Below are 25,543 nucleotides of genomic sequence, written 5' to 3' on the forward strand. Positions count from 1 at the left end.
TAATGACCTTACAATGTAAATGATGGAGGACAAAATCCACAGTCAAGTTTATCTGAAGCTAATATGAAGCTTCAGCGTCCAAATGAGTCAAATCAAGTAGATATCTTTCAACTTCACAGTCTTTTTAGTTCCAAAGTTCCTCTTTTTGTTACTATACTTCCACCACAGCTCAACAGGGAAACACAAAGAGGGAATTTGATGCTATAAAAGACTGTAAATGTGCATTTGGAGGGGATCTATGAACAGGAGGAATGATTATATTTCAGTGTTCATATGGACACCTGACTGTTGTTTTAAGACAGACTTGAAAAAATTGTGAAACTGTCCTTTAAGTAGAATTTAGTTTTTCTTTGACTAGCTTGCTGCTAACCAAGCTAGCTACTTCACTATGCATCTGGAGCTAATGTTTGGCTAATGCTACATTCTAAGTAATTGTTGAACTACTGCTGGGCTGCTGTTCAGTATTTTACTCTTTTTATTTTTACTCTTGTGGACCCTGTGCTTACTAGAGTAATTACTAGAGCTGCAACGATTAGTCGATTAAACAATTAGTTGATCATCAGACAATTAATTGGAAACTATTATGATAATCGACTATTCATTTTCAGTCATTTTTTAAGATAAAATGCTAAAAGTCTATTTTTCCAGCTTCTCAAATGTGAATAGTTTATGGCATCTTAAATCCTCTGTGATGCTAAACTGAGTCTCTTTGGTTTATGGACTGTTTGTCGGGACAAAACGAGACATTTCAGGTTGCATCTTGGGAAACAGTGATCAACATTTTTCACAATGTTCTGCTATTTTATACCAGATACCTTTCTCTGCTCTGCCATCACTACTCTTGTTTCACCAGATATACTTATTACAATCTGTTTCACATCAGCAACTGAAAATAGGCACCATTTCCTCCTGTTTGAGTGACATTTTGCTAAAACCTAGAGCTCTGCTGTTTTAGGAAATTACTGAGTATTTTAAAAAAAAATATGAAATTACATATTTAAAGACCTGTATTTAAAGATTTTCAGTAGGAACCACCAGGCTCAGAGTGCCACAGTCTGAGAGTACTGAGATGGACTTTACATGCGATTTAATTGAAAATAGGAAAAATATCCATGTTTCTACTGACATTTCTCTCATTTCTCTGCTTTAAATGAAAAAGAAAAACAAAGACTGAAACAGGAGGTAACAAACATTTACATTTATTTCACTTGTTAAAATACAGTAAAGAGTTTTTAAACTGTAAAATCAAACAAACAACAATAAGAAACAAAACCATCACACTTGATTATTAGAACGAGTTGATGAATGTCACTGATCCATCACTAACTTTAAAGGTATTTAAGGGCTTTAAATGTTTTTTTTATTAAGTGCCTCAAAGCACAGTGAACATATAATGAACAAGATTTAGCACCTGTGGAAGAAAAAATACATTTCATTGATCCTTTTGTTTCTGATGTCTGAACAAATCTGAACAAAAAAACAAATATCAAACTATTTAGTTTTTGTTAAAAGCGAACGCTGAAAGCTTGGAGGAAGGATCCAAAGATTTTTTCTTCTTGGCGCTATTTTCATCTGCTTCTGTTTGTCCGTTTTCATTTTCCGCATCTCCTCCTCCTCCTCCTCCTCCTCCTCCTTCTCTTTTCCTCTTCTTCAGATCTGCTGCATCTCCAGTCTGGCCTTTTGCTCTTTCTGTCCACGACTGAATGAAATTTTTAAAAGAAAAAAAAAAAAGGACATGAAGAGAACATGTTAATTATCGGACAAGTGATGGAAAAAAGGGAATCTCTCCATTGTTCATCTGTTTCTATCAAGGCTCCAAACACCTACATGGACGATGACTAAACACACACACACACACACACACACACACACACACACACACACACACACACACACACACAGACACACACACAGACACACACACAGACACACACACACACACACACACACACACACACACACACACACACGTACTCAGCCGTGCAGTCTGAAATTGCATCCTGTCATGTATAATCACTATTGACAGGCTGCATCTCTTTTGGGCCCGCTGGCTCTTTTCCTCCTCTTGCTTTTATTTATTTATTTATTTTTTTTTCTCCTCCCTTTTCTCTCCGAGAGAGCCGAGACAAAAGGAAGCGCTTTCCTGGACGTAATGGAGCCGGGATGAATCATCAGGCCTGGTGTGAGTGGACTGGCAGCAGCAGCCACACACACACAAACACACACACACACACACAAAAACAAACACAAACACACAAATAAAACACACACTCTTCACCTCCGACGCCCAGTGAAGCACTGCCATTAACCCCATGCATATTCAAAAAAGGCAAACACACATAAACAGCACCATTACAGAGCTGGTAGATGGGACAAGCTGTGACGTCTCGCTATTCAATTGTTGTTTTATTGTATTTGCACAGAATAATGTGATTAGGAAGCAACTCACTCACAATCACACGCACACACACAAGCGCACACATACACACTCTCTCTCCCGGGGTGAGACGTTAGCAGGGTAAATACGTCCCCAAAGGATCATTTTCTAAGCTTTCTAATAACACTCACAGCCAAAATGCAGTGCAAAAGCGTCAGCAGTCACTGAGTTTCATTTGATTTTTTATTTTGTGGTTTTCTGTTATACATCTACTGTTATAATTAGGGATGCACGATATTGGATTTTTTGCCGATATCCGATATTTCCAACTCACTGTGGCCGATTGCCGATATATGTATATTTTTATTCCTGCTGGCTGAGGAGACTATTATGCATGCAAGCATAGACTGTACCAAGTATGATCAAGAAAGACAATATATGAAGGAAGAACTTAGTAAGACTGGATTCAGGAGCTCAGCAGGAAGAGGCTAGTAGAGCGTTAGCCGCAGCATGACCGGAAGGAAGCACAGCCAGCTAGCCTCCAAGCTAACGTTAGCCCCGACTCTCAATGTGGATCCAACCAGAGCACTGAGCCCCGGTTTGTTATTCAGGTTAAAGTGGGAAGAAGCAGCGTGTCTGACGGGCAGCTTGAGTGAAGTGGAGCCTGCTGAGGAAGCACCGGGACCGTCAGGGTGACACAGTCCGTCGAGGGAAGCACCGTCAGGCGGCAGAGGGGAAGGCGACATAACAGCCTCTCATTATCGACAGGATTTGCCGATGCCAATATTTCATTTTAGAGCTTTTATCGGCCAATACCGTTGCCGTGCCGATAATATCGTGCATCCCTAGTTAAACACGGTCAAAGTTCCACAACTTGAGGTTAACGTACGCAGAAATGCTCCCTGAAACATTTGCTCTAAACGCTTCATTTGCAACATTTTTTTTCTACCTTGCTGATGAGATGACGTCGGCTCGACACATGGCACATAAGCGGCCGTCTCTTCTGCAGCCTTGATCGCTAAGAATGTTGCTAAGGTTGTTCCATGTGTTGTTTGCGTTGTTGACTCTCATATATTGGATTGGATTTTGGCTCGAATGTACGGATGTATTTGAGAAGTTGACGTTTCGAAATCTTACTACTGTTTGTTTCACGGTTTGTTGACGTAGCCTCCCGAGCAGACGGAAGAGTCAGTTAATAAATGCTGCAACTTGTCAAGACCAAGAAAAGTCTGTTGTTTCCCCAATTGATGGAAAATTGAAGGAGGTTAGCTCCAAAGTTAGCAACAATATGTTAGCCTAGCATGACGACGCTAAACAGAGAAACGTGGCTGCTGAGCCTCCTGACGTTTACTCAGCGCAGCAGTGGTAAAGAAAGAGAAAACAAATATTAGAGATACAAATTAAAGCTGCAACAATTAGTCGATTAGTCAATCAACAGAAAATTAATCAACTATTATGATAATCGATTGATTGTTTTGAGTGTTTTTCAGGAAAAAAAATGCCTGAACTCTCCGGTTCCAGCTTCTCAAATGTGAATAATTTTCTTTAGTCTTCTACAATATTTTAGGTTGCATCTTGGGCTTTGGGAAAAATTTTCTGATATTTTATAGACCAAACAACTGAGGGCATAAAAGAGAAAATTATCAACAGATCAATCAATAATGAAAATAATATTCAGTTGCAGCCTTAGTACAGATTGAGTGTTGATTGCCAATACACATAGCAAATGTATTCAACAATATTGGCCCCCAAAAGATTCACATCAAGGCCTCAAAAAGCTTCTTCTAAGAACACGAAACTTAGACTTGAGTGAACTGTGGTCAGTTTACGAAGGAGTTTCCCAACTTTTGATATTAAAAACTGTCTGAATTCAATTAAAAGTGGTGAAATCTTTTTAAAAAAGAAGAAAAAAAAAGCACAGATGCTACAACTGTCTTTTAAAATACACAAAAACTGTATGATGATCATTATTCCGCTGCAGACTGACCGACTCACTGTCTCTCTCTCAGTATTATCATAAGATAAATGCTTCGTGCCCTCACTGCCAAAACACACTCGACAGGGTTCCCAGGCAACAGGCGTCCCTCCTCCTCCTCCTCCTCCTGTTCACATCCACTTCCTCTTGTCTTTCTGTCTGTGGAGTGTCATCCAGTTTTCTGCTGAGAGCCTTGATGTATGCAGGGTCAGGACCAGGTTACTATACAAACCCACAGATTGACGTCTATCAGCTCTCAGGTGGATGAAAGGATGAGGTCCGTCATCACTGCCCTCATTTAGTAACCTATCGACTCTCCGCAGCTGACACGGAGGCGTCGGGGCAGAAAATTTGGGTGGAAATTGGTTTTAACTGTTACTGTCACCCAGAAATCTGGGTGTTTTTCAGTGAAAATATCTTAAATCTGCTATTTTTGGGGTCTAATTTCCACATCCAGCAGTTAAGGAGCAACATGATCATTCATTTGGAGTCGTGTTTGCTCTCTACCGACTCCTGAGTGAAATATCTGGCTCTTTAGCTGCTAAAAGCTCCACTATGTTCACCAGCTAGTCTACAGCTAACTGTGTGTTTGCTGTTTGGTGCTGAGCAGGTAGTGTACAGCAACTTTTTCTCTGAAAACGACGCTATGAGAGCGCTGAGAGTGAACCAGAACAGTAAAGTTGCAGCCAGACAGATAAACAATGAGCTGAAACTCACTATAAAGCTCCGTAGAGCCGAGCGAAGCTGCAGAGTCGCTGATAATTCTCTGTAGGTTCATAACTACGAGCCACGCATCTGATTTTACAAAGTTATTATAAAAAAATATTGACTATAAACACTTTAATGACACCACACAAAACACTGACATCAAACAAAATTCTAGTTTATATAAACCATCAAACTAGAGACAGATACGACTCGTGTGTGAGGCGGCAAATAGCAATTATTTTCATTATCGATGAATCTGTTATTTTCTTGATTGCTTTGTTCCAGACAGTCAATAATCCAAAGATTTTACTATCATAGAAGACAAAATATTCATTCATGTATTTATTGGAGAGGCTGGAAACACAGAATTTTGTGATTTTTTTCTTAAAAACAAACAAAAAAATTAATGGATTATTAAACGAGTTGGAAATTAATTTCCTAACGATCGACTAATCGTTGCAACTCTACTTAACAAGCCTGATCTTTTATACTGTGGCTTTATAGATCAAAAATCATCAGCGTGCTGGTTAGCGACAGCCGATAACGACGTCCAAACAGGTTAAAAGAGGTTTTTATATTTATGGCGTCTTGTTGTGGTCTTCGGTCTTTAGACTGGAGCTCGTTAGCGCAGCGACACAATAACAGTTACAGATTCAGTAGTGAAACACATGAAATGTCCTTTTAACTGCTTACAACCACATTATAATGTTATTATAATGTTATAAAACATTTATTACTTGATGTCCTGCTAATAAAGGCTAAAAAGGGGTTCGCTGTTGAAATAAATTGTCATCACAGAGAGTAATCTGATTATTTAAGTGCATGTAAACACACTGACTAAGGCTGCATTCACACCGAATCAGGCGGTGCTGCGTTCAGCCGCAGGGTCGAGCGGAGGTGTGCTGGGGGGTTGTGGGCGTGTTTATTTATGCTCTATAATGTAACCGCTGTAAAACAATCAGAAAATGTTTTATTGATCTGATTCACTGGCTTTCTCACTACCAGCGCTCCCTCTCTTCATTCACTCTCTAGCTCGCTTGACCACCGCTGCTCTCTCTCTTTTTCTCTCGTCTTCTTTAAAATGAGTCAGGAAGCCGACAGCAAAGTCTAACTTTACTGACGTTATCAACCGAAGAGAAATGTCCTCCCCTCGTCCTAGTAACGTCTTTGTCCTCCCTCATGGCGGAGTTTACAACTCTGCGTCTCCAGGTTTTTATGAACACAAAGATTTTATCTGCTGTTGTGCTGTTTTTCTAATTTGTTTCTTCAGGTGTGAATACAACCGCAGCAACAACATAATATTATAAATATAACTGACAATGAGGAAAGAGATGTGAGAGGATTTGAGTGCAGTGTGTGTTCAGGCTGCTCGGTGACGACGAGTTAATGGATCTGCAGCTGATGATCAACAGTTTAATTGATGGTTTCACTGGTTAATTTACTCTTCAGGGCAAACTACATCAAGGCAGGATGAACTGAAGACAGATCACTTTTAGTGCTTTGGTAACACAAAGAAATACTGTCGTTGAATTTTAAAAAACAATGAAATTAAGTTAATATCTGGTATAATTTGAAGTTTATTGTGCTGTTGATTTGTTTTGCAGGAAACGTGCAGGGTTTCTGCAGGATTCAGTTAAATTTGAGACTTTTAAAGACCAGTTCATCACAAAATATCGAGTAAACAGTACACGTATATTCAGTACAAGCGCCCTCTCTGAACCCTCGAGTGTTTCCTACCAGCCGCTCCTCCGCTGACAGCGTCCTGAAGCGTCCCATCGCCTCCTTGATGACGTCCGTCTCCTGCAGGTCAGGTTGGTCGGCGACGATGCTCTTCCTGTTCTCCTCCAACCACAGCTGGAAGCCCGTCTTCGGTCTGAACAGAAACACATGACAGATAAGAAAAACTAGAGAAAACTAGTCTGCATTTAACAAAATAATCCTAACTAAAGGGCCACTCTTTCTCCAGATGGCCAAGAATGATGTTACACGCTACAGTCAACCTCGTTTTATCCATAAAATTCATCTCTGAGCTACTCTGGCCTGCAGGCTGACGGTTATGTTCCAAAAACGTAATAATATCACAGACAGATTTAAATCTTTTACCTTTTATTCTCTGTGTTCTCCGGAGAGGCTGGAGGCGGGACGTCTGGTTGCTTCTGCTGATCTGCAGCCGGTTCTGTGTTCACCTGATTCTTCTTATTGGCCGCTTTTGTGGTGGTCATCTGCAGCAGAGTCGACTGAGTCTGCACAGAAAAAAACAAAAAAAACAGGTCCTATCAGCAGAAAGCCTCGAGGTGCAAAAACGTCCAGTTTTACACTCAAGTCCTGCATGTGAAGGCATAACATGCACAGTGCTGAACTTACATGTTGTCAAATGCACAGAGCAACAGGTTCCACTATGCTATGAAATTATTACCTGCAGGCTCTTTGCATTCCCATTAAAGTATATTAAAAAAAAAGAGATAAAATCTATGGTTTTATCAATTTATTAAAGTATGCATTATATATTGTATCTGTTATCAGTGGTGTTATCACCTCAAGATGATATTTATAATATTAAAAACTAGGTATTATGAAACTTGAGGTGAAAGTATGTAAAACCCTGGTTTCAGGTTGCTCTGAATGCATCGTTTGCTATGTTTTTCTACTTTTGGCGTCCGTAAATAACTTCCTGTTCAGTAATATTTGTTGCAGAGGTTGTTCACGTCGTCCACTCTCGTATTTCAGATCAGATTTGGGGTTGAACGTGTACGGATGTATTTGTTTCCATTTCAAGTAAAGAACGAGAGAAAAAGAAGTGAAATCTAACTATTATAGTTTGTTTACATTGCTTCAGAAGCTGGCCAATCAGAAGAGAGCGGGCTCACTGGGAGGAGGGCGTTAAATAGACAGGAGTTAAACTGCCTGTTTCAGACGGAGGCTGAACTGAGGGGCTGCATGAAGGTGCCAGTATGAGATAAATAAGGAGTTATTTGAACTGTAAATCATGCAAAGATATTCCAGTAGAGCCCAGGAATATAAATATAATAAAAATCTGTTGGGAGAAGCTCGGAGATAATGATACCTTTGTTTTGGGTCTGGGGGCCAGCGGTTTGAGGACGGGGTTTTTGCTCGATTTCCCTGCAGAGCCGCCGAGTGGAGCCGACTTCCTGCTGGACGTCATGTTGTCCAGGATGTTCGTCACTCGAGGCTGACCGGCCGCAGCTGAAGGTTTCGCCGCACCGAGAACCTGCGAGCATCCCATCAAACCATTTACCGCTTAACACACGAGAGTCTCTAAAAGTCTTTAAGCTGATTCACATTTAAATAATCAGATAAAGAAAAACAAACGATGCAGCTGAGAAAATATCTTGAACTCTTACCTTGAAAGGGTTTGCACGTCCCGCTTTACCAACTGCAAAACAAATATGAGGCATTTAAAATATTTTAATTACCGTATTAGCAGGAATATAAAACAATATCACACTCTGGATCAAATGTTCTACAGTTCATGGCTGCACACAGACGTCTGATGTCTGGATTGTAGATAAATAATCAGTCTCGGTGCAGACGGTAAAGGACGGTGTGTCTAATGTAAACTAATTTGCCATTTCAAGCATTTATTTAAACATACAGACTGTTGATTGAGGAATGATTCAGTGTTTACTCACCGGGTGTCGGAGACGGCGTTACGGGTGAACTCGCCTCTTTAGCAAACGGATTCAGACCTGAAGTACGACACGCAGTCATGAAACATTGTTAGCTGAACATGTTGTGCTTTAGATGAGAACACAGAGAGCTCAGAAGAAGAAGTAAAACTGACGTTTTCGGGCTTCTGCCGACTCCTCCATCTCCATCTCCTGTCCTTCCTCTTCCTCCTCAAGCTCTTCTTCGCGCTCCTCCTCCTCCTCCTCCTGAGTATGTCTGCTGCCGTACCTGTCCAGATAATAAACTAATGAATCGCGTGATTTTCCCTTCTGTCGGAGCACAGTAGAGGATATAAAAACACACGTTTCACTCGCTCTACTGCTGTACGTGTACGTTACCGCGCTTCAAGCAGCAGTTTGAAGGAGCAGCCGCAACAATACGAGCAGCTGAGTTTCAGTGCTGAGTGTAAATAAACGGGAGCAAATCGATATCTGTCCCAAACTTTTGTGGGTCAGATTTATATCATCGCAAAGTATGAGGCTGGGTATCATTTTTTAATACTTGTGTCGTTATATGATGTAGATCAGAGGTCCCAAACCTTTTCTGTTCCACGGACCGGTTTAATATCAGACAATATTTTCACGGACCGGCCTTTGAGGTGCGGCGAATAAATACAACAAACTAAAATGATACGACCGGCTTAAAAACTGTGGTATTTTCTAAATATAATAATAATAAACCTGAATCCACTGTGTACTCATATGCAACTTTATTAGCAGCATCCTAACATTGCACCAACAACATAACATGAGTAACATCCTCTCTGGCCCCCTAACACACTCTGGTCGCCATGGTAACGTTTAAACATGCCTTCAAAATAATTTCACCACGTCTCTCACTTTGTAAACTTTTTTCTGTCACAACCGAAAATCACTTTATGCAAAGTACCTTCAAATGCTTAATTTACTTTGGTTTGTTGTTTTGGATGACGTAAAATAAAACCTGTTCTTCCTACATCAGTGAGCTGTTCAGTCCTGTAACTACAGCAGAATCTGTTGCAACAGATGTGTTTTTACCCAGATGTGGTCCGCCTGATACTGGAGTAGTCTGGCTCCTCTTCCTGCTCCTCTGCCTCTTCTTCCTGGATCTGGTTGGCTTTCTCCAGGGCGATCTCACTGAGCCGCTGGGCGAGGGCCATGCGTCTGGATCTGGAGGCGTATCGGATGGCCAGAGTCACCACGTTCTGGGTCATCATCTCGGCCAACTCCACGCAGCGAAACTCTCTCTCCAGCTTACACGACAACTGGAGGGAAACGTCAAGATTCATTCATCAGGAGACGCCAGAGAGCAACGAGAAACACTTAGACGTCAGCGGCTATAATACTGACTGCAAACATCTTCATCAGCAGCTCCTGCTGCTCCTTCTGCGACTGACTCTGTCCGTCCTCGTCGATCTCGTAACCGCTGGAGGACAGGAAGCTGTAGTGGTTGTGGAAGAGGACTGAACGCCAGAACTGCTCCTGGAGGACAGACAGAGGAGGAGACACAGACGGGATGGAAACTCTGGACTTCAAAGTCAGATTTAAGACAAATATGTAACTTTAAACTCTGACAATAAACCGGATCTTTGTGAAAGCGTCACATGCGGTTCATCGGTGAACATCTGTGCGGTTCATTCGAGCGAGCCGTCTCGGTTTACCTCCATCTGTCCTTTCTCTGTGGTGGTCTGACACAGCGGCACCTTGAAGGGCAAGATGGCCACAGCGGGTCTGGGCAGGGTGGGGGGGTACCTGGAGCCTTTACATGGAATACACCTGATAGCACAAAAACAGACAGAAGAAAACCAAAATATAATGACTAACCAGCAAAAACAAGAAGATTACATCATCATTAAATACTTTAAAGCAGATTGAATTTAAGGCACTTTTATATCCCTCCAACTACAGATCTGATGTTTTTTATTGTCCTGTTGACGATTTCTGAAAGTCTGAAGCCTAAACTTTCAGTTTCAGTTGATTTCAGTATGAAGATTTGAAAATGTGGTTGCTATTTCTTTAATTCATTAAAGTTTTGCTGTCATCATGTGATCATCCAGCTGTTAGTAGAGACTCTTCTTTGATGATGCGTTCAGGTGCTCATGGGAAACGTCACCATCTGAGAATCAGCTGCTTAACAGAAACTTTATTAATTAAAATTTTTTTTAAAAAAACAAAAAAACAACCAAATTCACATTTTTATGCTTATTTTTGCATCTTCTGAGTTTGGTGTTCAGATAACTTTCTCTCTCTGATGCTACATAAACATCCTGGTTTGATTTTATGTGTAATTTATTGTGTAAATATTATCATACAATTGATTTACTATTATGGTATTAAGGAGTGGTAACAACCTTTAATTAAATAAAGATAAAACAGAAGTTCTTATAATCGGCACAGATGCACAAAGTGAAGAACTTTCATGCAGGATTGGAAATGTGGCTCCACAGATTAAACCAGAAGTAAAAAACTTGGGTGTTACTCACTCATGCCTTTGTTTTTTCACGCTTAGATTATTGTAATGCATTTTATACTGGTTTACCAAATAAAACCATTGATCGGCTGCAACTTGTTCAAAATTCAGCAGCAAGAACTTTAACCAAAACTAGGAAATGTGAACATATCACACCAGTATTAGTGTCAATGTACTGGCTACCTGTAACGTTGAGGATACTTGTTTTTAAAGCCCAGAAAGGTCTCGAGCACCTTCATATCTCTCAGATTGTTTGTCAGAATATGTTCCAAATCGTTCGCTCAGGTTGCCTAACGCCGGCTTGTTAAATGTGCCACAAACAAAATGCAAAAAAGTTATGGTGAGGCACCAAAGATCTGGAACAAACTACTGCCGCATATTAGACAAGAAGCAGCTCAAAACTTATTTTTATGGTTTTGCTTTTAATTAACTCAACTTTTTATTTGCCTTTTACTGTTATCAGCTTATTTACTACCTGTTTTATCTTTTCTATCTCAGGATTTTACCTCCTTTTATCCTCTTACCTCTTTGTATTTATCTTTCTCCTTTCTTTTAATATTATAAAATATCTTTTTTTTGCCTGCTTGTTTGTTTGTACCTCTTTCTGTAAAGCACTTTGACCTGCATTTTATGTTATGAAAGGTGCTATACAAATAAAGTTTAATATAATTATTTTAACAAAAAAACCTCTAAGTTACTCAAATTTCACACTTCTTCTTGTTTAGTTTCTGTCAGATCCTTCAGAATAAAACCTACAGGTCAGTAATCTACTTCCTGCCTGTAACACGACCGACATATAAAACCAACTTCTCAGGTGTGAACGTCTCGGCCGACAGGAAGTTACAAACGGTGTTTGTAGAGAAGAGACGTAGCAGAAAGTTCACCTGAGCTGCTGAGGGTTCTCGTGAACTCCGACCACCCAGTAGTGGTCTGATTTGCTCTTGCAGGTCTCTCTGGTGTTACACACCGGCGTCCACGTGTTGCCGAGGGAACGATTCATCATCCGCACCATCCCCTCTGAATCCACGTAGCACGGCGTTCCTGAAAAACCACAACCTGGTTGTCATCTTACGATCCTAAACTGAAAAGTATGTCAACAAACTAGGGTGTAGTTGTCGGTGTGTTTACCTTCAGCGGTGAATCCGAGCCAGGACAGGTGGGATTTGTGGGAGAGCGGGAGGGGTTCGCCGTTGATGGTTTGCCTCTTTCTTCGACCAAACTGCAGCAGCTGGACTCCCAGGGCCTGGTCTCCATCAAAACCAGTAGCTGATGACATGAAACGAGACACATGCACCAACGTGAGGATTTATCAAGACTTTAAAATAAGAAAAGGAAACGGCTGTGTGAGGACTGATGCTTCAATAACTGAATCAATACAAAGTGTTTCCCCTTTAATTGTACACCGAGAACCCCGACCAGGCCAAATATCCATTCATTCAGAATTCATTCATTCTTTGTGCGACACTGTGAGTCAACCTCTGTGTCGTTTCCTGGGAAACTCTTGATGCCATCAGAGTCTCTTTAAATTACTGCAGATCATACAGGATGCAGGTTAGCTAATGTGAGCACAAATATATAAATATATCAACGTTTTTCTCCAAAACTCAAGCAAACATACAGATGAGGAAGAAGAGAGAGTGACGGCTTATTTTTAAGCAATAAATGCAGCTTATTAAGTCATCCTCTCCTCGTGACCGCTTTGTTTTAAGTCTTGAATGTACCGAGCAAACAAAAATTTGAATGCAAATATAAATTGCAGACGCCGCCTGATCAAAGCCGACTGCACAAACATGCCGTCCTGCGCGCCTCGTCCCTTTAAGGCCTGAAACTAAACTCAAACTCTCTCACTGATACAGTACATATTGTATAAAGGTGATCATTTCCAAAAAAAAAAAAGACTCAGATATTTATTTCCTATAAATAATTATATCTATTTCAAACATTTAGCTGCTTTATGAGACACTGACAAAAATATATGTAAAGAAAATGAAAGCAACACAGATATAGTGTTTGCTTTCAGATGTATTTTAGTTTTGGAGTATCATACCTGTTTCACGCTGCAACTAATAGTCGATTAATCAATTAGTCAATCGAAAGAATATTAATCTGCAACTATTTTGATAATTGATTGATCCTTTAGGTAATTTTTTAAAGCAAAAATACCAAAAATTTGATGTTATCAGGTTCATAAATGTGAGAATTTGCTTCTTTTCTTGGTGTTTTAGACAGTAAACTGAATATGTGCAGGTTCTGGACATTTAATGAAGCTCTGGGATATTATAGTGGACATTTCTCACCTTTTTTTGATGTTTTATAGATCAAACGGATAATCGATGAATCAAGAAAACAACTGACAGATCAATCAATGATGAAAAGAAGAGTTACTTTAATAGTTATTTGCAGACCTATATCTGTACGTCTGCTTCTCAACAAGATATTTTTCTTGGTCAGTTTATGTTGTGTGTGTGTGTGTGTGTGTGTGTGTGTGTGTGTGTGTGTGTGTGTGTGTGTGTGTGTGTGTGCGTGCGTGCGTGCGTGCGTGCGTACCCCGGTGGTAGACTACCAGCAGCTGCTCTCCGTGCGCCGCCATGCAGACGACGGGTCCCGGCAGGCTGAAGACTTCTCTCTGGACTCCCCCGACGGAGAAGAGCCGGAGCATCAGCGCGCTGGTGGCGACCGCCGCCCAGCCTTGACCCAGACACAGCGCCCTCGCGTCCTCGCCCTTCGGCAGGTCCACCATCCACTCCTTGTTGGTGTCCCACGATGAGAAGTGAAGGCACTGGAGCTTACTGGGAAACGGACGAGAGAGATCTATTCATATTTTCAGTCATTTATTAAGCAAAAATTCCAAATATTTGCTTGTTGCAGCTCCTCAAATGTGAGAATTTAAAGCTTTTCTGTGTCATAAATGATAATAAACTAAACATTTAAAGGCTCTAAGATATTATAACTGGCGTGTTTTTCACTATTTCCTGATATTTTACAGATACAACCATTAAATTGGATAAATAATGAAAATAATCTTTAGTTGCAGCCTTGATTTAGTAGACGTATCACGAGCCGCAGTCAGGAAATGATGATGGGCGTACCTGGCGAGCTCGTCTGTGCTGGGGCAGGCGAGCAGCACGGCCTCCTGGGAAATATCGGCGATGGTGTGACCCAGCGAGTTGGTGAGGTGCATGGCGTGGTGCACGGCCGTGTCGTGAAACTCCACGTCGATGGCGTTGTCCTGCTCGTCGTTGTAGCCTCGAACGATCCCCACCGAGTTCCACATCTGCAGCAGATTTTAACTGTTACTACGGTTACGAAACGTCATAGCGACACATCCGATAGCTGTTGAGATATTTTAGGGCTCTGGGTACCATCCCCCAGGGACCCGTCCTACCATGAAGCGGTGAGTGAGGTGAGCGGGGGTGGAGCCCGGCTGAAAGGCCTTCTGGGGCGGCGTCGGCAGTGGTCCCTCGTACACGGGACGCAAGGGCACCAGCGGGGCGGCGGCCGGCTCTACGGTGCTGCCTGCGTCGTCATCGTCCCCGTATAAACCCTGACCGAGCCTCAGGGAGCCCGTATCTGAAGGGAGGCAGTGGAGATATTCTCATTTTATTTATTTATTCTCATAAATTCTCGCTATAATCGCTCATTTTCTGTTTTATATCTTTAGGATTTGTCCAAAGCGAGACATAAGAAAAGCTCCTCGGCCTCTTGTGATAAACATCTTTCATTCTTTTCTGTCATTTTATAGACCCGATGATTAATAGATTCATCAAAACCTTATTAAACCACTATTTACACCATCTGTACTTCATCATTTTCATTCATTATCTCTCCTCACTCACCCAGCGAGTTCTCATCATCCAGGATCGCCCCTCTGTTCCTCACCCGCCCCGTCGCAGGCACGAGGAAGTCGTCGTCGTCATCGTCGTCGCCCCCGACGACGGCTTTCTTAGCCGGGGAGTTGGTGTCGCTCTGTCCTTCGTCCATGAGTCTGTCGTCATCGTCGTCGAACAGGTCGTCATAGTCTTTTTCTGGCTTTTTAGCCGTCGCCTGATGAGAGAGAAAGAGAGTTATTCAGCAGGAGAATGGAAACTTGATGTTAAAGGTAGAAGAAAAGGATGATGTAATGTCATTTAAAGAGCAAAAAGTACAATTTTAGAAAATATCTGCATAGTTTGGACACGACAGAGGCTGAAAATCAGCTACATGTTGCCTTTTAATTCACTGTAGTTGAGTTTAAAGACACACTGAGGTGCGGTGTTCTCTGTGTGGTACCTTGCTGGTGGTTGTCGTGGTGATGGAGGTAGATGAGGAGGTGCTGAGTCCGTCCAGCAGGCCCAGGCAGCCCTCCGTGTCCGTGTAGGCGATCTGGCTGCCTGACGGGTGCCAGGCCAGACCGCACACCGTGAAGCCCTTCTCGTGTTTCTGCCTGCAGCGGAGAAGAGACGACTTCAACACGAGTCATCCTGAAGGTCTGTTGTTTCAGAATGTTCTGGTACTGGACCCCAGTTAGGACCAGATACCTTACTTTACTTTACTTTGAAATGCATAAACACGCCTTTCTGCAAAACCATTTTTCACTGAACAAAAGCCAAACTTCTCAAATGTTAAATGTCTAAACACAAGCAGCCACATTAGTCTAAAACTAGCAAAAAGTTTGATTAAAATTGTACTAAAAACTATCAGTTTAAATGATCATAATCTGACGGGACATTCAGAAACATTAGATATGAGTCTAAAGATTCCAGTATTCATCGAGCTCTTGTCTACAGAGGATGAAATCTAAAGATGCTGGTCACTTCCTGGACACCATTAGGGCGCCATGAAGCACATTCATGCTCACCAGAAGATTAACCTTTTATTTTATTTTAACGACTGTGTGACTTTTACTCTCGCACCAACTATAGAACGGCTCAAAAAGTACATCAAACACTGTGAGTCTGTACGGGCCGCTAGCAAGAGTTTAGACATCAAAACAGCATGAAAAATAAAAAACACAGACACCACATTGACCAGTTAGCATGAAGATGCTTTGAACGTCCAATTTTCATTAAAATTTCACCAGCAGTCATCAACGTTTAAAGACATTATTCAGCAGCAAGTTCAGAATATTTAACTTAAATATCAAATTACAGTTAAAAATCTGTAATTTAGCTCCGACAATCAGCATCATTTATAAACATTTTAAGCATTTATTCTTCAAACACAAACTACTTTTATAATTTCCGTCGCGTACCTCTCCACACACAGCTTGCTGTTGACGTCCCACACCGTCAGTAAACCTCCGATGCTGCCGGCCGCCAGGAACTGTCCACACGGAGACCAGACCAGCACGTTGATCGGCTGGAGAGGAAACACAGGTTGGAAAAAAAAAGGTATTTAAAATAAAAGCAGAGCACTGATGGATGATTTCAACCACACTCGTCATTTCTGTGCCTTCAGATTGTATCAAGATCAGATATTTACGTCACGCTGATGACTGTTAGAGAGGAAACTGATGCGTTTTATGTCTAAACATCAGATAAAGAAAAAGAAACAACACAGGAGGTAAATGTAGCTAAATGAATGAGATGGAAAGTGTTACCAAACTCTGATTTATATCCCTATTGTTTTATGAAATGTCTGTTTTACATTATAAATGTTCTGTCAAAATTAACATTATATGATTTCTATGTTTGGTTTCCTTTTAAACATCTGCATCAAGCATGCCCGCTAATAAATTAATCAGCAACTATTTTGATATCCAATTGTTTTGAGTAATTTTTTCAAAATAAAATGTCAAAATTCTGATTCCAGCTTCTCAAATGTGAATATTAGCTGGTTTCTTTAGTCTTCAATGACAATAAACTGAATATCTTCGGCTTGTTATTCTGACATTTTAAGGATCAAACAACCAAACCAATACTAGACAGATTAATTGATAATGAAAATAACCGTTAGTTGCAGCTCTAGACATAAGGTATCAGGGTCAGAAGCAGAAAAAAAAGGTTTCTGATCATCAAAATTCTGTTAAAAGTTGTTCTTTTTTTCTAATCTTTGCTTTTTGCTTGTGATTCAATCAATAATTTAATATTGTATCTTCACCCGCCCGTAACCATTTAAATAAAACAATCTGAATAACAGTCAGTACGGCTGATATATTCTCATAGTCTTTGTCTGACTGGATTTTTATTAAATTAACAGAATCTGACAGGAAATCTCTGCATGTATTGTGTAAATCTCGAGGTCGTGCCCTCACTGAAGATGACGTGACCACGTGCGTGCGTGTGTGTGTGTGTGTGTGTGTGTGTGTGTGTGTTCATCTGGACCTCACCTGTGTCAGCAGGTCATCAGACAGCGTGGTCACATGATCCCAGGACCCTCGCTCATACAGGTGCACCTTGGTCTCCACGGGAACTGCTAAAAACTGACAGCGCACATAAACACAATTATCTGTTATTTTGTGATATAAGCACACTGTTCTGTCTCTCACATTGATTAGATTATAACCAATAACCTGGTTTTCTATGAGCTGATTAAACGCAGCAGGCTCAGCCAATCAAATGATTGTGTCACTGACCTTTGCCGTCCGCGGTTGCCAGGCCAGTCGGCACAGAGATTTGGCGTTACTGACGTCATTGCTCTTCTGCAGCAGAGGCCAACTGATCACCTGAGTCTGTAGGGACACAAAGCAGATCAGCATCTGACAGAGCGGCCGTGTAATAAACAATAAATAAATAAATGTTTTGTTGTGGATTAATTCAGTTGAGAGCGAGACGCTGAAACACTCACGTACCTGCTCCTCAATATTCCACACGACGACGGAGCCGTCACAGCTGGCTGACGCCTGGAGGAGAAACAAGACCAGGTTAAAACAAACAGTCCAGTCTGCTCAGGTCACATGATGCTCACCCACACTGACAGCTTCAGAGTAGAGCTGGGCGATAACTCATCATTTATCGGTCTTTGAGTGAAATGATGTTGTGGTGTTATAATGATGTGAGGCCTGATAACTGTGTGGCTTTTGGAAGACTGAAGACTAAGTGTGTTAATAGAGCGTAAAGGGGCTGCGTTGATGAGACGATGAAATACAATCCAGGAAGTCAAGTTGGAGCTTCGGATTAATGCATTTAAAAGGTTTATCAGATAACAAAACACTGCACAGCGGTTTGTAACACTCCTCACAGACAGGATTTTATAACTCTGAAAAGTTATCAAGGCAGCAACAGTAGAAAAACTGCCTTCATGTTACAAAGTAATCCACCAGGAACGTGCTTCTGCATGTAAATGATGATGTTGCGTTGCGGTAAAAGTTGAGCCCCGGTTCAACGTTTTTACTGGACGATCGCTGCAATGTTTTGTCGAGTTGATGTCAGTGTGAACGTCCCCTAATACACTGAAAATGTGTCTCAGGTCTCAGTCAGACAAACTTATTTTCTCATATAAATAAAGAAATTTCTTCTTTGTGAAAATCTGAGACATGATTCATAACAAATGTCCAAGTATCTATCAAACTGTGCTGGACAATAAAATACGAACATCTTGACATTTTGATATCGACAAAACGATGATCATTCGACAGTCGTGAGTCTCAAGCTGGAATTATGCTTCTCTGAAGATACACGCAAACATTGTGAACCAATGCAGAGAAGAGTGTGGACCTGCACATCAAGCAAGCTGGTTTAATTTAATAGCTGTCGGGAGGCGGGTCCGAAATAGAGACGAAAAAACAAACATAAACGTGCTCATGCAATCATAAAACAAAACACACAAACCATATTTCCAGCTGCAGCCACAGAAGCAACACCAAACCTCACTGAATGCTTATAAAAAACAACATCAACCTGATACGAGACAGTAGATCCGGCTGCTGCGTCTACTTGTGCGTTCCTTTGTGCGTCATTGCACGAATCATTACAATAGCTCAATGGAATTTAGATGATCTGCACTAATAGTGAGAGTCAAAGAGGTGTTGATTCAATACTTTGGTAATTTAAGAAGGTGTGTGTTGCCGTACGGTTGTATTGTAGTGCTGTATGTTATATAGTCACAGTGTTGCGTTTGTTGATTTTTCCCTCTCTTTCCATGTTTCCTGTCTGTCTCGCTCGCTCTCTACTGGCTGTCAAATAAATGGCAAAACTGCCAAAACAAATTTTTTCCTTTTAGTTCATCAGGTCTTCATGTATCATCTCAAAAAGTTACAGTTTATTGCAGCAGGTAACCCTTTTTGAAGGTAACCAAACAGTTTTACCATCCTTTGGTTGCAAATTTAAGACCAATATATTCATAATCACCAGCACACAAACAGAAAACAACATCTCTGTTGTATTTCTGCCATCCAGAGAAAAAGATCTACCCACCAGGAAGTCATCTTTGGGGTCAAAGGTGACACTGAGAACAGGCGCTTCGTGGCCTCTGAGTGTTTTCTGTTGGCTGCTGTCCGCCACGTCCACCACCTTAACCATGAAGTCACTGAGAAAAAAAAAAAAAGAGAAATTAAGAATACATGTGCAGACAATCTACACTCACGCCTGAGCGGCTGCCCGCCCGCCGGTGAGCAGCGGCAGCAGACTGGAGGGAAAGGTCAGCTGTGAGCCGACACGTGTGCAAAATTGTCAAATCGATGAACAAGAGAAGCAAAAATAATCCTGATTTCCTCCAACGTCCGCCGGGATGCGGATGCCAAATCCGCCTTAACGGCCTCAGATGTCTGAATTTTTCACGATCGATATCACAACAGAAATGACTCAGTGTGAAAACAGCAGCATCGATAAAGCGCCATGCTCTGTGCTTTTATTGCCATGATAAACCTGTTTAGGACAAATCATTTCTGGCAGCAAACAGACGTTTATCTCCAATCAAGACTAATCAGAAACCAATCAAACGCGCTGCTGTGTCTGAGAGGCGGAAATATCTTCCAGGTACATCGTTGTGTGCAGCTCATCCTGTACTGGAAGAACAATATTGAATAAAACAAGAACATAGTCTGTGTTTAGTCTTAGTATGCACCACGCTGAACACGACAGACACGTTAAGCACGACAGCTTCATTCACCGGCCGGAGCGGAGAGGACCTGCACGGTTTGACAGAATGAAAGTGACGTTCGCATCACTGGTGGAAAATATCTCAGGATGAATCTGCTCAGGCAGCTGGACGTCCACATAGGAGGATAAAAACATGCTAAATTATAAATAAATGAATTCACTTAAGTATTATGAGTCTTAAAAAATGATTTACACGCTATTTTGAAGCCTTTATAGTGCAAACAGAGTAACGTTTCCACACTATCCTAGCTTGATTATACTATATAGGCATTTTCTTTGTCCATTTTGACTCTGATAAAGACACAATATATCATTTGCTTTGTTGACAAGAGTTAAATGAGGTTTCCACTCTGACTTTTAAGATGCTAAATACAGTGAACTTACACTGGGCTCACATTCCCACCAGATAATCCATTGACATTCATCCTAACATTTTGATTGAGATTGAAAGAGTACTGCATTACTCTCAGAGATATTTCACAGTTTATCTCAACCAGCAAACATACAAGATAAGAGCAGTGCATCACATTAGTAAGATTTTTCTTGCCAGAGGGTATTAAACGCCACCTTCAGCTTTGTCTTTACTGGTTCACGTCAACTCCTCCTCCCCCTTTAGCCTTTTCCTCCATCTAAGCTATACGATTCAATCCCCACACTCATCTAAACTTTGATCATATCTAGCCGACATTTACATGGATCCTGCAGCGTCACAGATTCAGCAACATCAGAGCTGAACTTAAAAGTGAAGGGGAAGCATGTCCTGTTATATTTATGATAATCATTTAAATCCTAATGAGAGCACAATACTTTGGGAACTCATGTCTTGTTCACTTTCATTTAAAACGTGTTCAGTCAGAGTGAGACAGTCTCTCCTTCATCACAGCTTCACCAAAATAACTTCAATCTTGATCCTTTGCAATTCCCCTTGAAATAATCTGTATTAATAGATTAATATAACATTCATATTGGCCTACACATGCATGTCATCCCCCCTTCTTTGTTCTTGCATCTCCTATCCTATAAAAGCAATATGCAAAAAAACCCTCCCTTTATCATGTAGCAGATTTACACCCATCTGATTAGATTAAAATGAATACAATCCATCATTTTGTTTTTCGAAAGTGTTCATAATTTGAAACATGTCCAGTGTCTGAGTACCTGGAGCCGGCGGCAACTCTCGAGCCGCTGCTGTTGAAGGTGACGTGTGTGGCGTTGGTGGTGAACCGGGTCAGGATGCCGTCAGGATCCCCGTCCGGAAACGTGTGGATCTGCACTGTGTTGTTGGAACTTGCCGTCACAAGCTTGCCGTTCTGCGGATGAAAAGCCAGAATTACAGAACACGTCTCAATCGATAACCGGCAGCTAGTGGTGGAAGAACAATTCAGATCCTTTACTTCAGTAAAAGTACATAAGTATTAGCAGCTTGATGTAGTTAAAGTATTGTAGTAAAAGAAGTGGTTTGGTGCCTCTGACTGATATATTATTATATATGACATCATTAGATTATTAATACTGAAGCATCAGTGTGTGTCTGGTTTCATCTTTAACAATGTGTTGTATTTTAAAAGCTTGTTATATTATTCATTATGTTAAATCTTCATCTGAAAAGTAACTAAAGCTGTTAAATAAATGTAGAGGAGTAAAAGCATAAAGTTGCATCACATGAAAATACTCAAGTAAAGTACAAGTCTAGAAATCAATCAAATATCATGAATCAACAAAACAACTTTAGCATCAAAACAACAGCAACAGAAAACCAACCTTGAGAGCCAGAGAGTACGCCTTTTCCCCGACAGTGATGAACTTCGGGTCGTCATCATCCAGACCCTCCCATATCCGAACATCTCCATCATTTCCGCAGGTTACAATGAACCTGAGGAAGATTTGATCGTGGTCAGATTTTTCAGCAAATTTTGTGCAGCAAAAGGAAAAGTAACATAGTGTCAAACTGGTTGAACAAACTTCACAGGATTGTTTTGTCTATTTAGAAAGTTAAGCTGTTCAACAAGAGGATTGAGAACTATGTTAATTCTGTGTGCAAGCTTGGACCAGCTTTACTAGCAGCTAAATCACTTAATACAACACGAATACATTACTTAAAGTGTAGTCTATGTGATTCACTTCATCAATAAATGAATAAAGTTTCATATCATCTATCTCTCTTTTGTAATGAACACATGTACATTTATATAAGAGTTTACTTTGTTTCTATTCAGAGTCATGAGGTGAATCATAGATACATGTAAGTCCAGCTTGCACTGAGCTGAAGGCAGGAGACTAGAAGTAGAAATTATAAATCTTTTTAGTGATTCAAATCATTTCAAAAGATTCATAGTCACTGACTACATAGTTACTTTTAGTTTTTTGTAAGAAAAGTAATAAACGCATCACCTTTCATAATGCTAAGGTGCTGTTTTGATTATCCTCACTTTACTGGTAAGTTCAATCTGTTGCTGCGTCGCACTGTTTAGTTCAGTACCAAACTAGGTCTATATAAGGATAAAGCTGGTGATTTTCTATATTTCTTATTGTCAACAAATCTCATGTGCAGAGCCAAACCAGCAATGAACTGATCTACTAAAAAGGTATTGTGTGTGTATCCAAAGCCTGATACGTCTTATTCCTCTGCTGTTGTCCAAAAACTATTAAAGAAACATCAATGAGCCACACAGCTGCACTGGGTGACATGTCCCTTCGTTCCTGAAGAGTGTGGTTACTTTAGTTAATTTAGAAACAGCTCTTAAAGTGAAAAACAACAACCTAGTTTTCACTCATCAGAAAGTAGTCCCGTGCCAGAAAGACTTTGTACTAAACTTCTTAGAGAATTTTAGAATGTCAGAGTCAGGAATACTTCTCAGAGAGTGAAAACTTGACACTGTTATTAGTATTTGGAGCCATTTCTAACCAAACTAAAGTAACCACATTTTTCATGGTAATGAAGGAACGTGTCACCCAATGCAGTGATGTGGCTAACTGATGTGTTTTTAATAGTTTTTGGACAACAATGGATGAATAAGATATATCAGGCTTTGGATACACACACAATACTTGTAAGTAGATCAGTCTATTGTTGGTTTGCACATGAGATTTGTTGACAATAAGAAAAACATAGAAAATCACCAGGCTCATCCTTTAATAGCTCAATAAATAGCTGTCTGCAACAGAGTTGTCACATCATGATTGTTTCTGTAGTTTTTAGTTAAGTAGTAACACATTTTATGTTACAACTGAGCTGACAACAGTGATTTCAGTCACCAGTGAGAGGAGCTAAACTGTAAAAAGCTACTGATTTGATGTTAATTTTGTATAGAGAGGCTGTAATGAATGAGTATGACATAGTGAAAGACACCAGTAACACTCACGACACAGTCAGATCCTATTAGCTGTCAGACAGACAGTGAGGATTTTGTTACAGTTATATAAATAAAGTCATGATAAGATGACAATAGATAACATACTTCCCAGTGTCATCGAAGCAGACCTCGGTGTGTCCCTCCGAGTGTCCGTAGCGCATCGGCTTCCTTTCAGACGGCATTTTAAGAAAACCACCAGACTGACGGACAGGAAAATAAAACAGTGATTAACACGTGAAGTTAACACATTTCTGACACATCTGTACACCACAGGGACCGTCTCCCATGCTTCAGATGGCAGCTAGCTGAGGAGCTCGGCTAACAATAAAGCCAACGCAGCTGGTTGAGCGATTTCAACCGTCAAATTAATAAAAAAAAAAACTGTTTACAGCATGATGGCGCGTTTAAATCAGACAACACGAAGAAGTCAGAGCTAACTGACAGTTCATAACTTGAAAAATAAAGTGTTAGTATAACTTACTTCTTTCCGCGGGTGACGCCACAGACTTGCTCCTCTTCTCCTGAATCTCCCGCGCTGCGTTGAAAACAAGGAAACTCAGCGTCACAACTCCCGCCTGCTACGTCATGACGCAACATCCGAAACTCCTCCTACATTTTAGGCGCACAGGATGAGTCAGATTCAAGGTTTTTTTCTGTCCGGATTACTGCTGTTTCTGCAAAAATCTGGCATAATTAAAGCACATACTGTTATATATGAGTAGATTTAACTTTTATGAGAAATTGTATGGTAGTTAATGTAAAGATGTAAAGTTTCTGATCTTGACAAGGTGATTTTCAGTGGTGGAAAGTACATTTACTCAAGTACTGTACTTAAGTATAATTTTTAGGTACTTGTACTTTACTTGAGTATTTCCATGTGATGCTACTTTATACTTCCACTCCACTACATTTCAGAGGGAAATATTGTATTTTCTACTCCACTACATTTATTTGACAGCTTTAGTTACTTTTCGGAATGAAGATTTGACACAATGGATAATATAACAAGCTTTTAAAATACAACACACTGTTAAAGATGAAACCAGTAGTTTCTAACCTTTTGATGTCTTACAAAAAGCAGTGTGTAGTCGGGGTCACATTTCAGATGTCTATGAGTTGTTAACAGCTCCACCAAATAGTGATTTTTCCCTATAAACTTCTCACATGCTTTCATTTCAATAAAATAAGTCCAAAAACTGAAAACAGATTTGTGTATCAGAACTTTGTTTTTTCTTCTTTCCTCTCCCATTAATCATCTCACGACCCCTCAGATTTATCTAGTGACCCTCTGGAGACTCCTTACGATGTATTTGTATTGAAAGCAATTAATCAAGTTTATATTCATATTTTCATATATTTTCTCTGAGTTGGGAATTTGCTCCTGATGTAAGAGAGCCTCTTTACAAGACCTCTGACTCATCACATTTTGTATTTAAAAACCACATTTTCACACTGCAGTAGCAACTTAAGGGACCAAATCCGAGGGTGAAAGGTCAAACCCTTACCGGTGTTTCAATGATTTATTAATTAAAGTATCTATTAATATGCAGTACATGTACCTCTTGACTCCTTTGACCAGCGAAGGCGACCTGCCATTGGCTGACTCTCCACTCGCCTGTTTGAGCGGCGTCTCAGGGGAGAATTTGATTAGTGCAACAGGAAGTACTCTGTTGGCAGACAGCTGGGTGTCTAAATATTACATCACTGAAATCTAATAGTATACAAGATATGTGAGGTTTTGGCTACACGTTGATGTATGAACCAGTCCCAGATGATATAAAACCATAAAAAAACATTGTTTCGTTTCTCAGATTTGGATATCAAATGTATCATAAATCTAATGTAACACTAGACTTTGGCTTTGAGCTGCTGAAAAATGATGCTCACTAACCAGATCATACAAGACAACATTAATATTTCATGAATGTGGTTCGGGAAAAATCAATAAGGGTGGCTCCTGACTCTGTCCATTGACTGA

The 25,543-nt window shown here is 40.5% G+C and overlaps 1 protein-coding gene across 1 annotated transcript; it reads right to left on the bottom strand.

The window, feature by feature from the left end:
* Positions 1 to 1,183: 1,183 nt before the first annotated feature.
* wdhd1 (WD repeat and HMG-box DNA binding protein 1) lies at positions 1,184 to 24,156 on the bottom strand. Its single transcript, XM_067614938.1, has 26 exons — positions 24,047 to 24,156; positions 23,671 to 23,765; positions 21,974 to 22,085; positions 21,371 to 21,522; positions 19,529 to 19,640; positions 17,965 to 18,015; positions 17,749 to 17,844; positions 17,503 to 17,595; positions 16,426 to 16,532; positions 15,465 to 15,618; positions 15,032 to 15,239; positions 14,581 to 14,765; positions 14,285 to 14,469; positions 13,743 to 13,984; positions 12,324 to 12,461; positions 12,080 to 12,236; positions 10,387 to 10,501; positions 10,076 to 10,207; positions 9,764 to 9,990; positions 8,863 to 8,975; positions 8,711 to 8,767; positions 8,423 to 8,454; positions 8,125 to 8,289; positions 7,164 to 7,303; positions 6,798 to 6,933; positions 1,184 to 1,699 (listed from the first exon to the last, which is right to left on the bottom strand). The coding sequence occupies exons 2-26, from the start codon at positions 23,745 to 23,747 to the stop codon at positions 1,496 to 1,498; spliced, it is 3,390 nt and encodes a 1,129-aa protein (XP_067471039.1). The 5' UTR covers positions 23,748 to 23,765; positions 24,047 to 24,156; the 3' UTR covers positions 1,184 to 1,495.
* Between the last annotated feature and the right edge of the window lie 1,387 nt (positions 24,157 to 25,543).

The sequence above is a fragment of the Thunnus thynnus genome, chromosome 1 (genome assembly GCF_963924715.1).
Source record: "Thunnus thynnus chromosome 1, fThuThy2.1, whole genome shotgun sequence".
Classification (NCBI taxonomy): domain Eukaryota; kingdom Metazoa; phylum Chordata; class Actinopteri; order Scombriformes; family Scombridae; genus Thunnus; species Thunnus thynnus.

What these genes read in the sequence shown, in the direction of transcription:
- wdhd1 (XM_067614938.1), bottom strand. Translation starts at nt 23,747, where the DNA reads ATGCCGTCTGAAAGGAAGCCGATGCGCTACGGACACTCGGAGGGACAC. An exon ending in AGAGTTGCCGCCGGCTCCAG is followed by an intron (nt 19,641 to 21,370) that starts GTACTCAGACAC and finishes TTTTTTTCTCAG; the next exon opens with TGACTTCATGGTTAAGGTGG. An exon ending in ACCCCAAAGATGACTTCCTG is followed by an intron (nt 18,016 to 19,528) that starts GTGGGTAGATCT and finishes TTTCTCCTCCAG; the next exon opens with GCGTCAGCCAGCTGTGACGG.